This window comes from Oncorhynchus gorbuscha, linkage group LG19, assembly GCF_021184085.1.
Source record: "Oncorhynchus gorbuscha isolate QuinsamMale2020 ecotype Even-year linkage group LG19, OgorEven_v1.0, whole genome shotgun sequence".
NCBI classification, from domain to species: Eukaryota; Metazoa; Chordata; class Actinopteri; order Salmoniformes; family Salmonidae; genus Oncorhynchus; species Oncorhynchus gorbuscha.
Window position 1 is genome coordinate 67,738,135 of NC_060191.1, and position 17,500 is coordinate 67,755,634.

The 17,500-nt window shown below is 47.3% G+C and overlaps 1 protein-coding gene across 1 annotated transcript in view; it reads left to right on the forward strand.

Moving 5' to 3' along the window:
- LOC124006382 (cGMP-dependent 3',5'-cyclic phosphodiesterase-like) overlaps positions 1-17,500 on the forward strand; it is a 199,025-nt gene that overhangs the window by 102,972 nt on the left and 78,553 nt on the right. Inside the window, exons 3-4 of the mRNA XM_046316372.1 lie at positions 15,793-15,882; position 17,500. The exon at position 17,500 is cut by the window's right edge and continues 88 nt beyond it. Coding sequence (XP_046172328.1) covers positions 15,793-15,882; position 17,500 — 91 coding nt within the window. The remainder of the gene's footprint in view (positions 1-15,792; positions 15,883-17,499) is intronic.

The following is a 17,500-nucleotide window of genomic DNA, read 5'->3' on the forward strand; positions in this document are numbered from 1 at the left end:
GTTGTGCTATGGGCATGGTTGTGCTATGGTTATGGTAATGAGGGTGTTATGGGCATGGTTGTGCTATGGTTATGGTTATGGGTATGTTATGGTAATGAGGGTGTTATGGGCATGGTTGTGCTATGGTTATGGTTATGGGTGTGTTATGGTAATGAGGGTGTTATGGGCATGGTTGTGCTATGGGCATGGTAATGGGGTGTTATGGTAATGGGTGTGCTATGGTAATGGTAATGGGGTGTTATGGTAATGGGTGTGCTATGGTAATGGTAATGGGGTGTTATGGTAATGAGGGTGTTATGGTAATGAGGGTGTTATGGGCATGGTTGTGCTATGGGCATGGTTGTGCTATGGTTATGGTAATGAGGGTGTTATGGGCATGGTTGTGCTATGGGCATGGTTGTGCTATGGTAATGGGTGTGCTATGGTTATGGTAATAGGGTGTTATGGTAATGAGGGTGTTATGGTAATGAGGGTGTTATGGTAATGAGGGTGTTATGGGCATGGTTGTGCTATGGGCATGGTTGTGCTATGGTTATGGTAATGAGGGTGTTATGAGTGTGTGTGTGTGTGTGTGTGTGTGTGTGTGTGTGTGTGTGTGTGTGTGTGTGTGTGTGTGTGTGTGTGTGTGTGTGTGTGTGTGTGTGTGTGTGTGTGTGTGTGTGTGTGTGTGTGTGTGTGTGTGTGTGTGTGTGTGTGTGTGTGAAAGAGAGAGGGTGTTATGGTAATGCACATGCTATGGTAATGAGGGTGTTATGGTAATGGGGGTGTTATGGTAATGATGGTGTTATGGTAATGATGGTGTTATGGTAATGTACATGCTATGGTAATGAGTGTGTTATGGTAATGGGGGTGTTCTGGTAATGAGGGTGTTATGGTAATGCACATGCTATGGTAATGAGGGTGTTATGGTAATGATGGTGTTATGGTAATGTACATGCTATGGTAATGAGTGTGTTATGGTACTGATGGTGTTATGGTAATGAGGGTGTTATGGTAATGAGGGTGTTATGGTAATGTACATGCTATGGTAATGAGTGTGTTATGGTAATGATGGTGTTATGGTAATGTACATGCTATGGTAATGAGTGTGTTATGGTAATGAGGGTGCTCTGGTAATCAGGGTGTTATGGTAATGTACATGCTGTGGCAATGGGGCGGTTATGGTAATGATGGTGTTATGGTAATGTACATGCTGTGGCAATGGGGAGGTTATGGTAATGATGGTGTTATGGTAATGTACATGCTATGGCAATGGGGCGGTTATGGTAATGATGGTGTTATGGTAATGTACATGCTGTGGCAATGGGGCGGTTATGGTAATGATGGTGTTATGGTAATGTACATGCTGTGGCAATGGGGAGGTTATGGTAATGATGGTGTTATGGTAATGTACATGCTGTGGCAATGGGGCGGTTATGGTAATGAGGGTGTTATGGTAATGATGGTGTTATGGTAATGTACATGCTGTGGCAATGGGGCGGTTATGGTAATGAGGGTGTTATGGTAATGAGGGTGTTATGGTAATGTACATGCTATGGTAATGAGTGTGTTATGGTAATGAGGGTGTTCTGGTAATGAGGGTGTTATGGTAATGTACATGCTGTGGCAATGGGGCGGTTATGGTAATGAGGGTGTTATGGTAATGTACATGCTGTGGCAATGGGGCGGTTATGGTAATGATGGTGTTATGGTAATGTACATGCTATGGTAATGAGTGTGTTATGGTAATGAGGGTGTTTTGGTAATCAGGGTGTTATGGTAATGTACATGCTATGGTAATGAGGGTGTTCTGGTAATGATGGTGTTATGGTAATGTACATGCTATGGTAATGAGGGTGTTCTGGTAATGAGGGTGTTATGGTAATGTACATGCTGTGGCAATGGGGCGGTTATGGTAATGATGGTGTCATAGTATCGAGGGTGGTATGTTGATGACTATGTTCTGGGTGAGTGAGCATTATTGTGGGGAACGTACAAGGTTAATTAAGATCTCCAGACTGGAGAGCCTTCTGATGAATCCAACCATATGCATAGCAACACACACACACACACACACACACACACACACACACACACACACACACACACACACACACACACACACACACACACACACACACACACACACACACACACACACACACACACACACACACACTCTCACCCTCTGTCTCTCTCTCTCTCTTTCACACACACACACACACACACACACACACACACACACACACACACACACACACACACACACACACACACACACACACACACACACACACACACACACACACACACACACACACACACTCTCACCCTCTGTCTCTCTCTCTCTCTTTCACACACACACACACCCTCTCTCTCTCTCTCTCTCTTTCACACCCACACACAAACACACACACACACACACACACACGCACGCACGCACGCACGCACGCACGCACGCACGCACGCACGCACGCACGCACGCACGCACGCACGCACGCACGCACGCACGCTTTCACGCACACACACACACCTCTCTCTCTCTCTCTCTCTTTCACACACACACACACACACACACACACACACACACACACACACACACACACACACACACACACACACACACACACACACACACACACACACACACACACACACACACACACACACTGGCTGGCTGGCTGGCTGGCACAGATCTAGGTTCATTACAGAGGCATTCTTACAGGTTGATTGAGTGATCATATTTAATCATATTTAATCCTATGTAATAAGCTGCTCAGAGCCTAGCGCCTGGGGGAGACATGCTGTACCGTACAACTGACACCCCCTCTCTCCCTGTGTAGAGTCTCAACATGCCCTTCAATACTGCAGCCTGCTGCTTGTATAAATATATTTACAGATGTGTGGGCTTGTGAGAGAGAATTATGGGTCTGTGTGTGTGTGTGTGTGTGTGTGTGTGTGTGTGTGTGTGTGTGTGTGTGTGTGTGTGTGTGTGTGTGTGTGTGTGTGTGTGTGTGTGTGTGTGTGTGTGTGTGTGTGTGTGTGTGTGTGTGTGTGTGTGTGTGTGTGTGTGCGGGGGGGTAGCTGCTCTAGGTTTTCATATTTCTATTGTCTGGTAGCTGCTCTAGGTTTTCACATTTCTATTGTCAGTTAGCTGCTCGATGTTTTCACATTTCTAATGTCAGGTAGCTGCTCTATTGCATCATTCCTCATCATGAAGCTGCTATAGTACCCATCTGCTATAGAAACCATCTGCTATAGTAACCATCTGCTATAGTAACCATCTGCTATAGTAACCTTCTGCTATAGTAACGCCCCCAAGACACATGTTCACTCTCAGAGTTAAATTCTCAGAGCTTTGGATAATCTGACTAACTAAAATGGCAGTATTTGATCTCTGACTTCTGGTTCTCCTATTGTGACAGAATGGGGAAGCTGAAGAGTGAATTTCAGATAGTGGAATCAGTGTGTTGTTATCATTAGGTCAGAGTAGTGATTGGAGCAGGTGTTCTTTCCCTCTCTATTCTACCTCCCCTCTCTAATCCCTCCCCCCTTCTTCCTATCCCTGCCGTTCACCTCTCCTCTTATCTCCTTATATCCCCTTCCTTATCTCTCTCTCCCCTTCCTTATCTCTCTCTCCACTTCCTTATCTCTCTCTCCCCTTCCTTATCTCTCTCTCCCCTTCCTTATCTCTCTCTCCCCTTCCTTATCTCTCTCTCCCCTTCCTTATCTCTCTCTCCCCTTCCTTATCTCTCTCTCCCCTTCCTTATCTCTCTCTCCCCTTCCTTATCTCTCTCTCCCCTTCCTTAGCTCTCTCTCCCCTTCCTTATCTCTCTCTCCCCTTCCTTATCTCTCTCTCTCTCTCTCTCTCTCTCTGTGCAGACCCTCTTACTGAGCTAAAGTATTCATGCTGAGTGCTCTGACATTTGAAGGGCGCCAGTGATCAGATCAATTAAACACAACATCCCTTTCTCCTCCCCACTCTCTCTCATTCTCTCCCTTTCTCCTCCCCACTCCCTCTCATTCTCTCTCTCTTTCTCCTCCCCACTCTCTCTCACTCTCTCGCTTTCTCCACCCCACTCTCATTCTCTCTCTTTCTCTTCCACACTCTCTCTCATTCTCTCTCTTTCTCCTCCCCACTCTCTCTCACTCTCTCGCTTTCTCCACCCCACTCTCATTCTCTCTCTTTCTCTTCCACACTCTCTCTCATTCTCTCTCTTTCTCCTCCCCACTCTCTCTCACTCTCTCGCTTTCTCCACCCCACTCTCATTCTCTCTCTTTCTCCTCCCCACTCTCTCATTCTCTCTCTTTCTCCACCCCACTCTCATTCACTCTCTTTCTCCTCCCCACTCTCATTCTCTCTCTTTCTCCTCCCCATTCTCTCCTTTCTCTCATTCTCTCTTTCTCCTCCCCACTCTCTCTCATTCTCTCTCTTTCTCCTCCCCACTCTCTCTCATTCATTCTCTCTCTTTCTCCTCCCCACTCTCTCTCATCTCTCTCTCTTTCTCCTCCCCACTCTCTCTCATTCTTCTTTCTTTCTCCTCCTCTCTCTCATTCTCCACCCCACTCTCTCTCATTCTCTCTCTCCCCACTCTCTCTCATTCTCTCTCTTTTCCTCCCCTCTCTCTCTCATTCTTTCTCTTTCTCCTCCCTCACTCTCTCTCATTCTCTCTCTTTCTCCTCCCCACTCTCTCTCATTCTCTCTTTTTCTCCTCCCCACTCTCTCTCATTCTCTCTCTTTCTCCTCCCCACTCTCTCATTCTCTCCCTTTCTCCTCCCCACTCTCTCTCATTCTCTCCCTTTCTCCTCCCCACTCTCTCATTCTCTCTCTTTCTCCACCCCACTCTCTCTCATTCTCTCGCTTTCTCCTCCCCACTCTCTCTCATTCTCTCTCTTTCTCCTCCCCACTCTCTCTCATTCTCTCTCTTTCTCCTCCCCACTCTCTCTCATTCTCTCCCTTTCTCCTCCCCACTCTCTCTCATTCTCTCTCTCTTTCTCCTCCCCACTCCCTCTCATTCTCTCTCTCTTTCTCTTCCACACTCTCTCTCATTCTCTCCTTTCTCCTCTCCCCTTTCTCTCTCTCATTCTCTCTCTTTCTCCTCTCTCTCATTCTCTCTCTTTCTCCACCCCACTCTCATTCTCTCTCTTTCTCCTCCCCACTCTCTCTCATTCTCTCTCTTTCTCCTCCCCACTCTCTCTCATTCTCCCACTTTCTCCACCCCACTCTCTCTCATTCTTTCTCTTTCTCCTCCCCACTCTCTCTCATTCTCTCTCTTTCTCCTCCCCACTCTCTCATTCTCTCCCTTTCTCCTCCCCACTCTCTCTCATTCTCTCTCTTTCTCCTCCCCACTCTCTCTCATTCTCTCCCTTTCTCCTCCCCACTCTCTCTCATTCTCTCTCTTTCTCCTCCCACTCCCATTCTCTCTCTTTCTCCTCCCCACTCTCTCATTTCTCTCTTTCTCCTCCCCACTCTCATTCTCTCCCTTTCTCCTCCCCACTCTCTCTCATTCTCTCTCTCTTTCTCCTCCCCACTCTCTCTCATCTCTCTCTCTTTCTCCTCCCCACTCTCTCTCATTCTCTCTCTCTTTCTCCTCCCCACTCTCTCTCATTCTCTCTCTTTCTCCTTCCCACTCTCTCTCATTCTCTCCCTTTCTCCTCCCCACTCTCTCATTCTCTCTCTTTCTCCACCCCACTCTCTCTCATTCTCTCTCTTTCTCCTCCCCACTCTCATTCTCTCTCTTTCTCCACCCCACTCCCATTCTCTCTCTTTCTCCTCCCCACTCTCTCTCATTTCTCTCTCTTTCTCCTCCCCACTCTCATTCTCTCCCTTTCTCCTCCCCCTCTCTCATTCTCTCCCCTTTCTCCTCCCCACTCTCTCTCATTCTCTCTCTTTCTCCACCCCACTCCCATTCTCTCTCTTTCTCCTCCCCACTCTCTCCCATTCTCTCTCTTTCTCCTCCCCACTCTCTCATTCTCTCTCTTTCTCTTCCACTCTCTCTCATTCTCTCTCTTTCTCTTCCCCACTCTCTCTCATTCTCTCTTTCTCCACCCCACTCTTCTCTGTCTTTCTCCTCCCCACTCTCTCATTCTCTCTCTTTCTCCACCCCACTCTCATTCTCTCTCTTTCTCCTCCCCACTCTCTCTCATTCTCTCTCTTTCTCCTCCCCACTCTCTCTCATTCTCTCTCTTTCTCCACCCCACTCTCATTCTCTCTTTTCTCCTCCCCACTCTCTCATTCTCTCTCTTTCTCCTCCCCACTCTCTCTCATTCTCTCTTTCTCCACCCACTCTCATTATCTCTCTTTCTCCTCCCCACTCTCTCTCATTCTCTCATTCTTTCTTTCTCTTCCACACTATCTCTCATTCTCTCTCTTTCTCCTCCCCACTCTCTCTCTCATTCTCATTCTCTCTCTTTCTCCTCCCCACTCTCTCTCATTCTCTCTCATTCTCTCTCTTTCTCCTCCCCACTCTCTCTCATTCTCTCTCTTTCTCCACCGCACTCTCATTATCTCTCTTTCTCCTCCCCACTCATTCTCTCTCATTCTCTCTCTTTCTCTCCACACTATCTCTCATTCTCTCTCTTTCTCCTCCCCCTCTCTCCATTCTCTCTCATTCTCTCTCTCTTTCCTCCCCCTCCCTCATTCTCTGTCTTTCTCCACCCCACTCTCTCTCTTTCTCCTCCCCACTCTCATTCTCTTCTTTCTCTTCCACACTATCTCTCTTTCTCCTCCCCACTCTCTCTCATTCTCTCTTTCTCCACCCCTCTCCCATTCTCTGTCTTTCTCCACCCCACTCTCTCTCATTCTCTCTCTTTCTCCTCCCCACTCGCATTCTCTCTCTTTCTCCTCCCCACTCTCTCATTCTTTCTCATTCTCTCACTCTCTCTCTCTCTCTCTTTCTCCTCCCCACTCTCTCATCTCTCTCTCTCTTTCTCCTCCCCATTCTCTCTCTTTCTCTCCCCACTTCTCATTCTTTCTCATTCTCCTCCCCACTCTCTCTCATTCTCTCTCTTCTCCTCCCCACTCTCTCTCATTCTCTCTCTTTCTCCTCCCCCTCTCTCTCATTCTCTCTCTCTTTCTCTTCCACACTCTCTCTCATTCTCTCCCTTTCTCCTCCCCACTCTCTCTCACTCTCTCGCTTTCTCCACCCCACTCTCATTCTCTCTCTTTCTCCTCCCCACTCTCTCATTCTCTCTCTTTCTCCACCCCACTCTCATTCTCTCTCTTTCTCCTCCCCACTCTCTCTCATTCTCTCTCTTTCTCCTCCCCACTCTCTCTCATTCTCCCACTTTCTCCACCCCACTCTCTCTCATTCTTTCTCATTCTCCTCCCCACTCTCTCTCATTCTCTCTCTTTCTCCTCCCCACTCTCTCATTCTCTCCCTTTCTCCTCCCCACTCTCTCTCATTCTCTCTTTCTCCACCCCACTCTCACTCTCTGTCTTTCTCCACCCCACTCGCATTCTCTCTCTTTCTCCTCCCCACTCTCTCATTCTCTCTCTTTCTCCACCCCACTCTCATTCTCTCTCTTTCTCCTCCCCACTCTCTCATTCTCTCTCTTTCTCCACCCCACTCTCTCTCATTCTCTCTCTTTCTCCTTCCCACTCTCTCTCATTCTTTCTCTTTCTCCTCCCCACTCTCTCTCATTCTCTCTCTTTCTCCTCCCCACTCTCTCCCATTCTCTCTCTTTCTCCTCCCCACTCTCTCATTCTCTCTCTTTCTCTTCCACACTCTCTCTCATTCTCTCTCTTTCTCTTCCCCACTCTCTCTCATTCTCTCTTTCTCCACCCCACTCTCACTCTCTGTCTTTCTCCTCCCCACTCTCTCATTCTCTCTCTTTCTCCACCCCACTCTCATTCTCTCTCTTTCTCCTCCCCACTCTCTCTCATTCTCTCTCTTTCTCCTCCCCACTCTCTCTCATTCTCTCTCTTTCTCCACCCCACTCTCATTCTCTCTCATTCTCCTCCCCACTCTCTCATTCTCTCTCTTTCTCCTCCCCACTCTCTCTCATTCTCTCTCTTTCTCCACCGCACTCTCATTATCTCTCTTTCTCCTCCCCACTCCCTCATTCTCTCTCATTCTCTCTCTTTCTCTTCCACACTATCTCTCATTCTCTCTCTTTCTCCTCCCCACTCTCTCTCTCATTCTCTCTCATTCTCTCTCTTTCTCCTCCCCACTCTCTCTCATTCTCTCTCATTCTCTCTCTTTCTCCTCCCCACTCTCTCTCATTCTCTCTCTTTCTCCACCGCACTCTCATTATCTCTCTTTCTCCTCCCCACTCTCTCTCATTCTCTCTCATTCTCTCTCTTTCTCTTCCACACTATCTCTCATTCTCTCTTTCTCCTCCCCTCTCTCTCATTCTCTCTCTCTCTCTCTTTCTCCTCCCCACTCTCTCATTCTCTGTCTTTCTCCACCCCTCTCTCATTCTCTCGCTTTCTCCACACCCCACTCTCATTCTCTCTCTTTCTCTTCCACACTATCTCTCTTTCTCCTCCCCACTCTCTCTCATTCTCTCTTTCTCCACCCCACTCCCATTCTCTGTCTTTCTCCACCCCACTCTCTCTTCTCTCTTTCTCCTCCCCACTCATTCTCTCTCTTTCTCTCTCTCTCATTCTTTCCTCCCCACTCTCATTCTCTCTCTTTCTCCTCCCCATTCTCTCTCTTTCTCCTCCCCACTCCCATTCTCTCTCTTTCTCCTCCCCACTCTCTCATTCTCTCTCTTTCTCCTCCCCACTCTCATTCTCTCTTTCTCCTCCCCTCTCTCTCATTCTCTCTCTTTCTCCTCCCCACTCTCTCTCATTCTCTCTCTTTCTCCTCCCCACTCTCTCTCATTCTCTTCTTTCTCTCCCCACTCTCTCTCATTCTCTCTTTCTCCTCTCTCATTCTCTCTTTCTCTCCCCACTCTCTCTCACTCTCTCTTTCTCCACCCCACTCTCATTCTCTCTCTTTCTCCTCCCCACTCTCTCATTCTCTCTCTTTCTCCACCCCACTCTCATTCTCTCTCTTTCTCCCCACTCTCTCTCATTCTCTCTCTTTCTCCTCCCCACTCTCTCTCATTCTTTCTCATTCTCCTCCCCACTCTCTCTCATTCTCTCTCTTTCTCCTCCCCACTCTCTCATTCTCTCTCTTTCTCCACCCCACTCTCATTCTCTCTCTTTCTCCTCCCCACTCTCCTCATTCTCTCTCTTTCTCTCCCCACTCTCTCTCATTCTCCCTCTTTCTCCACCCCCTCTCTCTCATTCTCTCTCTTTCTCCTCCCCACTCGCATTCTCTCTCTTTCTCCTCCCCACTCTCTCATTCTTTCTCATTCTCCTCCCCACTCTCATTCTCTCTCTTTCTCCTCCCCACTCTCTCTCATTCTCTCTCTCTTTCTCCTCCCCACTCCCATTCTCTCTCTTTCTCCTCCCCACTCTCTCATTCTCTCTCTTTCTCCTCCCCCTCTCATTCTCTCCCTTTCTCCTCCCCACTCTCTCTCATTCTCTCTCTTTCTCCTCCCCACTCTCTCTCATTCTCTCTCTTTCTCCTCCCCACTCTCTCTCATTCTCTCTCTCTTTCTCCTCCCCACTCTCTCTCATTCTCTCTCTTTCTCCTCCCCACTCTCTCATTCTCTCCCTTTCTCCTCCCCACTCTCTCTCACTCTCTCGCTTTCTCCACCCCACTCTCATTCTCTCTCTTTCTCCTCCCCACTCTCTCATTCTCTCTCTTTCTCCACCCCACTCTCATTCTCTCTCTTTCTCCTCCCCACTCTCTCTCATTCTCTCTCTTTCTCCTCCCCACTCTCTCTCATTCTTTCTCATTCTCCTCCCCACTCTCTCTCATTCTCTCTCTTTCTCCTCCCCACTCTCTCATTCTCTCTCTTTCTCCACCCCACTCTCATTCTCTCTCTTTCTCCTCCCCACTCTCTCTCATTCTCTCTCTTTCTCCTCCCCACTCTCTCTCATTCTCCCACTTTCTCCACCCCACTCTCTCTCATTCTCTCTCTTTCTCCTCCCCACTCTCTCATTCTCTCCCTTTCTCCTCCCCACTCTCTCTCATTCTCTCTCTTTCTCCTCCCCACTCTCTCTCATTCTCTCCCTTTCTCCTCCCCACTCTCTCTCATTCTCTCTCTCTTTCTCCTCCCCACTCCCATTCTCTCTCTTTCTCCTCCCCACTCTCTCATTCTCTCTCTTTCTCCTCCCCACTCTCATTCTCTCCCTTTCTCCTCCCCACTCTCTCTCATTCTCTCTCTTTCTCCTCCCCACTCTCTCTCATTCTCTCTCTTTCTCCTCCCCACTCTCTCTCATTCTCTCTCTTTCTCCTCCCCACTCTCTCATTCTCTCCCTTTCTCCTCCCCACTCTCTCTCATTCTCTCTCTTTCTCCACCCCACTCTCATTCTCTCTCTTTCTCCACCCCACTCTCATTCTCTCTCTTTCTCCACCCCACTCCCATTCTCTCTCTTTCTCCACCCCACTCTCTCTCATTCTCTCTCTTTCTCCTCCCCACTCTCATTCTCTCCCTTTCTCCTCCCCACTCTCATTCTCTCCCTTTCTCCTCCCCACTCTCTCTCATTCTCTCTCTTTCTCCACCCCACTCCCATTCTCTCTCTTTCTCCTCCCCACTCTCTCCCATTCTCTCTCTTTCTCCTCCCCACTCTCTCATTCTCTCTCTTTCTCTTCCACACTCTCTCTCATTCTCTCTCTTTCTCTTCCCCACTCTCTCTCATTCTCTCTTTCTCCACCCCACTCTCACTCTCTGTCTTTCTCCACCCCACTCGCATTCTCTCTCTTTCTCCTCCCCACTCTCTCATTCTCTCTCTTTCTCCACCCCACTCTCATTCTCTCTCTTTCTCCTCCCCACTCTCTCTCATTCTCTCTCTTTCTCCTCCCCACTCTCTCTCATTCTCTCTCTTTCTCCACCCCACTCTCATTCTCTCTCATTCTCCTCCCCACTCTCTCATTCTCTCTCTTTCTCCTCCCCACTCTCTCTCATTCTCTCTCTTTCTCCACCGCACTCTCATTATCTCTCTTTCTCCTCCCCACTCTCTCTCATTCTCTCTCATTCTCTCTCTTTCTCTTCCACACTATCTCTCATTCTCTCTCTTTCTCCTCCCCACTCTCTCTCTCATTCTCTCTCATTCTCTCTCTTTCTCCTCCCCACTCTCTCTCATTCTCTCTCTCTTTCTCCTCCCCACTCTCTCTCATTCTCTCTCTTTCTCCTCCCCACTCTCTCTCATTCTCTGTCTTTCTCCACCCCACTCTCTCTCATTCTCTCGCTTTCTCCACCCCACTCTCATTCTCTCTCTTTCTCTTCCACACTATCTCTCTTTCTCCTCCCCACTCTCTCTCATTCTCTCTTTCTCCACCCCACTCCCATTCTCTGTCTTTCTCCACCCCACTCTCTCTCATTCTCTCTCTTTCTCCTCCCCACTCGCATTCTCTCTCTTTCTCCTCCCCACTCTCTCTCATTCTTTCTCCTTCTCCTCCCCACTCTCTCTCATTCTTTCTCTTTCTCCTCCCCACTCTCTCTCATTCTTTCTCTTTCTCCTCCCCACTCTCTCTCATTCTTTCTCTTTCTCCACCCCACTCTCTCTCATTCTTTCTCTTTCTCCACCCCACTCTCTCTCATTCTCTCTCTTTCTCTTTATTGGTATTTGTCTTTCTTCCTCCCCTGTTCGCTCTATTTTGAAAGAATAATAAGTATCTCTACTGTCTCATCAGGCTGAAGAGCATGAAACCCAGGACTGTAGAACTAAATGTATCTCTACTGTCTCATCAGGCTGTAGAGCATGACCCCCAGGACTGTAGAACTAAATATATCTCTACTGTCTCATCAGGCTGTAGTACTAAATGTATCTCTACTGTCTCATCAGGCTGTAGTACTAAATGTATCTCTACTGTCTCATCAGGCTGAAGAGCATGAAACCCAGGACTGTAGAACTAAATGTATCTCTACTGTCTCATCAGGCTGTAGTACTAAATGTATCTCTACTGTCTCATCAGGCTGTAGAGCATGAAACCCAGGACTGTAGAACTAAATATATCTCTACTGTCTCATCAGGCTGTAGAGCATGAAACCCAGGACTGTAGAACTAAATATATCTCTACTGTCTCATCAGGCTGTAGAACTAAATGTATTTTTTATTCATTTTATTTCACCTTTATTTAACCGGGTAGGCTGGTTGAGAACACCTTTATTTAACCAGGTAGGCTGGTTAAAGTTCTCATTTGCAACTGGACCTGGCCAAGATAAAGCGTAAAGCTGCTCTGACAGCCGGTGCTTAAAGCTAGTGAGGGAGATATGAGTCTCCAGCTTCAGAGATTTTTGCAATTCGTTCCAGTCATGGGCAGCAGAGAACTGGAAGGAAAGAAGACCAAAGGAGGAATTGGCTTTGGGGGTGACCAGTGAGATATATCTGCTGGAGCGCGTGCTACGAGTGGGTGCTGCTATGGTGACCAGTGAGCTGAGATAAGGCGGGGTTTTACCTAGCAGAGACTTGTAGATAACCTGTAGCCAGTGGATTTGGCGACGAGTATGAAGCGAGGGCCAACCAACAAGAGTGTACAGGTCGCAATGGTGGGTAGTGTATGGGGCTTTGGTGACAAAACGGATGGCACTGTGATAGACTGCATCCAGTTTGTTGAGTAGAGTGTTGGAGGCTATTTTATAGATGACATCACCGAAGTTGAGGATCGGTCGGATGGTCAGTTTTACGAGGGTATTTTTGGCAGCATGAGTGAAGGATGCTTTGTTGCGATATAGAAAGACGATTCTAGATTTAATTTTGGATTGGAGATGCTTAATGTAATTCTGGAAGGAGAGTTTACAGTCTAACCAGACACCCAGGTATTTGTAGTTGTCCACGTATTCTAAGTCTGTCCAGAGTAGTGATGCTGGACGGGCGGGCAAGAGCATGCATTTAGTTTTACTTGCATTTAAGAGTAGTTGGAGGCCACGGATGGTGTGTTGTATGCCATTGAAGCATGTCTGGAGGTTAGTTAGTACAGTTTAAAAAGAAGGGCCAGAGGTATACAAAATGGTGTCGTCTGCGTAGAGGTGGATCAGAGAATCGCCAGCAGCAAGAGCGACATCATTGATGTATACAGAGAAGAGAGTCGGCCCGAGAATTGAACCCTATGGTACCCCCATAGAGACTGTCAGAGGTCCGAACAACAGGCCCTCTGATTTGACACACTGAACTCTATCAGAGAAGTAGTTGGTGAACCAGGGGGTTGCCAGGACCGGTGGTTATTAGACCGGCGATGTCGAGCACCGGAGCGGGAGAGCGGGAGTAGACGTGACAGACTGTGTGTGTGTGGGCGGGCGGGCGGGTGTGTGATCTTCAACACTCGCTTCGAATCGGTGAAAAGAATCTCATAATAAAAGCCATTGAGTCAAACACAAAAACACTGCTGTCTTTACCAAGTCAGAACCGTCCAGAGTAGTGATAATGGACGGGCAGGCAGGTGCGGGCAGTGATCGATTGAATAGCATGCATTTAGTTTTATTTGCGTTTAAGAGCAGTTGGAGGCTTCGGAAGGAGAGTTGTATGGCATTGAAGCTCCTCTGGAGATTAGTTAACACAGTGTCCAAGGAGGAACCAGAAGTATACAAAATGGTGTCGTCTGCGTAGAGGTGGATCAGAGAATCGCCAGCAGCAAGAGCAACATCATTGATGTATACAGAAAAGAGAGTCGGCCCGAGAATTGAACCCTGTGGCACACCCATAGAGATGTCAGAGGACCGGACAACAGTCCCTCCGATTTGACACCCTGAACTCTATCAGAGAAGTAGTTGGTAAACCAGGCGTGGCAATCATTTGAGAAACCAAGGCTGTCGAGTCTGCCAATAAGAATGTTGTGATTGACAGAGTTGAAAGCCTTGGCCAGGTCGATGAATACGGCTGCACAGTAATGTCTCTTATCGATGGCGGTTATGATGTCGTTTAGAACCTTGAGCGTGGCTGAGGTGCACGCATGACCAGCTCTGCAACCAGATTGCATAGCGGAGAAGGTATAGTGGGATTCGAAATGGTCAGTAATCTGTTTGTTAACTTGGCTTTCGAAGACCTTAGAAAGACAGGGTAGGATAGATAGCAGTTTGGGTCTAGAGTGTCACCCCCTTTGAATGGGGATGACCGCGGCAGCTTTCCAATCTTTGGGAATCTCAGATGATACGAAAGAGAGGTTGAACAGGCTAGTAATAGGGGTTGCAACAATTTTGGCAGATATTTTTTGAAAGAGAATGTCCAAATTGTCTTGCCCAGCTGATTTGTAGGGGTCTAGATTTTGTAGCTCTTTCAGAACATCAGCTATCTGGATTTGGGTAAAGGAGAAATGTTGGGGGCTTTGGTGGGTTGCTGTGGAGGGTGCCGGGCAGTTGTCCGGGGTAGGGGTAGCCAAGTGGAAAGCATGGCCAGCCGTAGAGAAATGCTTATTGAAATTCTCAATTATAGTGGATTTATCAGTGGTGACAGTGTTTCCTAGCCTCAGTGTAGTGGGCAGCTGGCAGGAGGTGCTCTTATTCTCCATGGACTTTACAGTGTCCCAGAACTTTTTTGAGTTAGTACTACAGGATGCAAATTTCTGTTTGAAAAAGCTTGCCTTAGCTTTTCTAACTGCCTGTGTATATTTGTTCCTAACTTCCCTGAAAAGTTGCATATCACGGGGGCTATTCGATGCTAATGCAGAACGCCACTCTAGTCCCTATCCCTAAAACCCCAGCCTCTCTCCATAAAACCCCAGCCCTTCTCCCTAAAACCCAGCCCCTCTCCCTGAAACATTTACATTTACATTTAAGTCATTTAGCAGACGCTCTTATCCAGAAACCCTGGCACCTCTCCCTAAAACTCTAGTCCCTATCCCTAAAACCCCAGCCCTAATCCCTAAAACCCCAGCCCCTATCCATAAAACCCCAGCCCCTCTCCATAAAACCCCAGCCCCTCTCCCTAAAACCCCAGCCCCTCTCCGTAAAACCCCAGCCCCTCTCCCTAAAACTCTAATCCCTATCCCTAAAACCCCAGCTCCTCTCCCAAAAACTCTAGTCCCTATCCCTAAAACCCCAGCCCCTCTCCCTAAAACCTCAGCCCCTCTCCCTAAAACCTCAGCCCCTCTCCCTAAAACCCCAGCCTCTCTCCCTAAAACCCAGCCCCTCTCCCGGAAACCCTGGCACCTCTCCCTAAAACTCTAGTCCCTATCCCTAAAACCCCAGCCCCTCTCCCTAAAACCTCAGCCCCTCTCCCTAAAACCCCAGCCCCTCTCCCTAAAACCCCAGCCCCTCTTTCCTCTCTTATAAAGTGTGTATTGTCTTTGTTCCCTCTTATAAAGTGTGTATTGTCTTTGTTCCCTCTTATAAAGTGTGTATTGTCTTTGTTCCCTCTTATAAAGTGTGTATTGTCTTTGTTCCCTCTTATAAAGTGTGTATTGTCTTTGTTCCCTCTTATAAAGTGTGTATTGTCTTTGTTCCCTCGTATAAAGTGTGTATTGTCTTTGTTCCCTCGTATAAAGTGTGTATTGTCTTTGTTCCCTCTTATAAAGTGTGTATTGTCTTTGTTCCCTCGTATAAAGTGTGTATTGTCTTTGTTCCCTCGTATAAAGTGTGTATTGTCTTTGTTCCCTCTTATAAAGTGTGTATTGTCTTTGTTCCCTCTTATAAAGTGTGTATTGTCTTTGTTCCCTCTTATAAAGTGTGTATTGTCTTTGTTCCCTCTTATAAAGTGTGTATTGTCTTTGTTCCCTCTTATAAAGTGTGTATTGTCTTTGTTCCCTCTTATTAGCTGTATGGTGTCTTGTCATAAAGCTGTTTCTGTGTGTAACTCATGTTGTTTCTGTTTCCTCCCAGGATGCTTTACTGCGGCTGGCAGCAGTTGTTGACGTGCGCTCACTCCGAGATGCTCTCAGAGAGACTGTACAGGGGCTACTGCCCAGCGTGGTACGTACACACAGGGCTGCTGGGTAGTGTAGTTTTGGGAGGGGTCAAGCCGCCATTCCTTAAAACTGCATCAGGGTGTTGTCATTTATATATAGGTGTGTATGTTAAGTATGAGTGCCAGGGGCGGAGCTAGGGTCGGAGGAGGCGGGTCTTTCTCCAGGGGCCCTTCTGACCAGAAAATGTAACAAAATGAACAGCTGATATGGCCTGTCAATAATACACGAGTCATCATCTCTATGGATGTTAATAGTTAACCTTTATTATATTATTAACACATTGTGCCATGTTTTATAGTATTAAATGTTTTTTCTTTGGTTTTTGGTAATATACAGTGCATTCTGAAAGTATTCAGACCCCTTCCCTTCTTCCACATTTTGTTACCTTACAGCCTTATTCTAAAATGGAAAGAATTGTAGGTTTTTAGACATTTTTTTGCTAATTTGTAAAAAAAAAAAATGTTTTTGAAATATCACATTTACAAAAGTATTCAGACCCTTTACTCAGTACTTTATAAGTATTCAGACCCTTTACTCAGTACTTTATAAGTATTCAAACCCTTTACTCAGTACTTTATAAGTATTCAGACCCTTTACTCAGTACTTTATAAGTATTCAGACCCTTTACTCAGTACTTTGTTGAAGCACCTTTGGCAGCGATTACAGCCTCGAGTCTCGATCCTGACTAGTCTCCCAGTCCCTGCCGCTGAAAAACATCCCCACAGCATCATGCTGCCACCATCATGCCAGGTTGCCTCCAGACGTGACGCTTGGCATTCAGGCCAAAGAGTTCAATCTTGGTTTCATCAGACGAAGGTCTCGTGCTCTGAATCCTTTAGGTGCCTTTTGGCAAACTCCAAGCAGGCTGGCATGTGCTTTTTACTGAGGAGTGACTTCCGTCTGGCCTTCCCACCATAAAGGCCTGATTGGTGGAGTGCTGCAGGGATGGCTGTCCTTCTGGAAGGTTCTCCCATCTCCACAGAGGAGCTCTAAAGCTCTGTTAGAGTCACCTCCCTGACCAAGGCCCTTCTCCCACGATTCCTCGATTTGGCAGGGCGGCCAGCTCTAAGAATAGTCTTGGTGGTACAAAACTTCTTCCATTTCAGAATGATGGAGGCCAGTGTGTTCTTGGGGACCGTCAATGCTGCAGAATGACGGAGGCCAGTGTGTTCTTGGGGACCGTCAATGCTGCAGAATGATGGAGGCCAGTGTGTTCTTGGGGACCGTCAATGCTGCAGAATGACGGAGGCCAGTGTGTTCTTGGGAACATTCAAAGCTGCTGTAAATTGAATTTACCACAGGTGGACTTCGATCAAGTTGTAGAAACATCTCAAGGATGATCAATGGAAACATTGATTCATTTGCTAAAATAAAATAAAAAAACTGTTTTCACTTTGTCATTATGGGGTATTGTGTGTAGATTGTGTGTAGATTGATGAGGAAGACATTTAATTTAATCCATTTCAATAAGGCTGTTATGTAACAAAATGTGGAAAAAGTGAAGTGGTTTGAATACTTTCTGAATGCACTGCACACAATTGAATCTGCATGAACATTGGGGGGATCGCACCCCCCCCACACACACGCTAGCTCTACTCCTGATGTGTGTGTTATCTTACAGG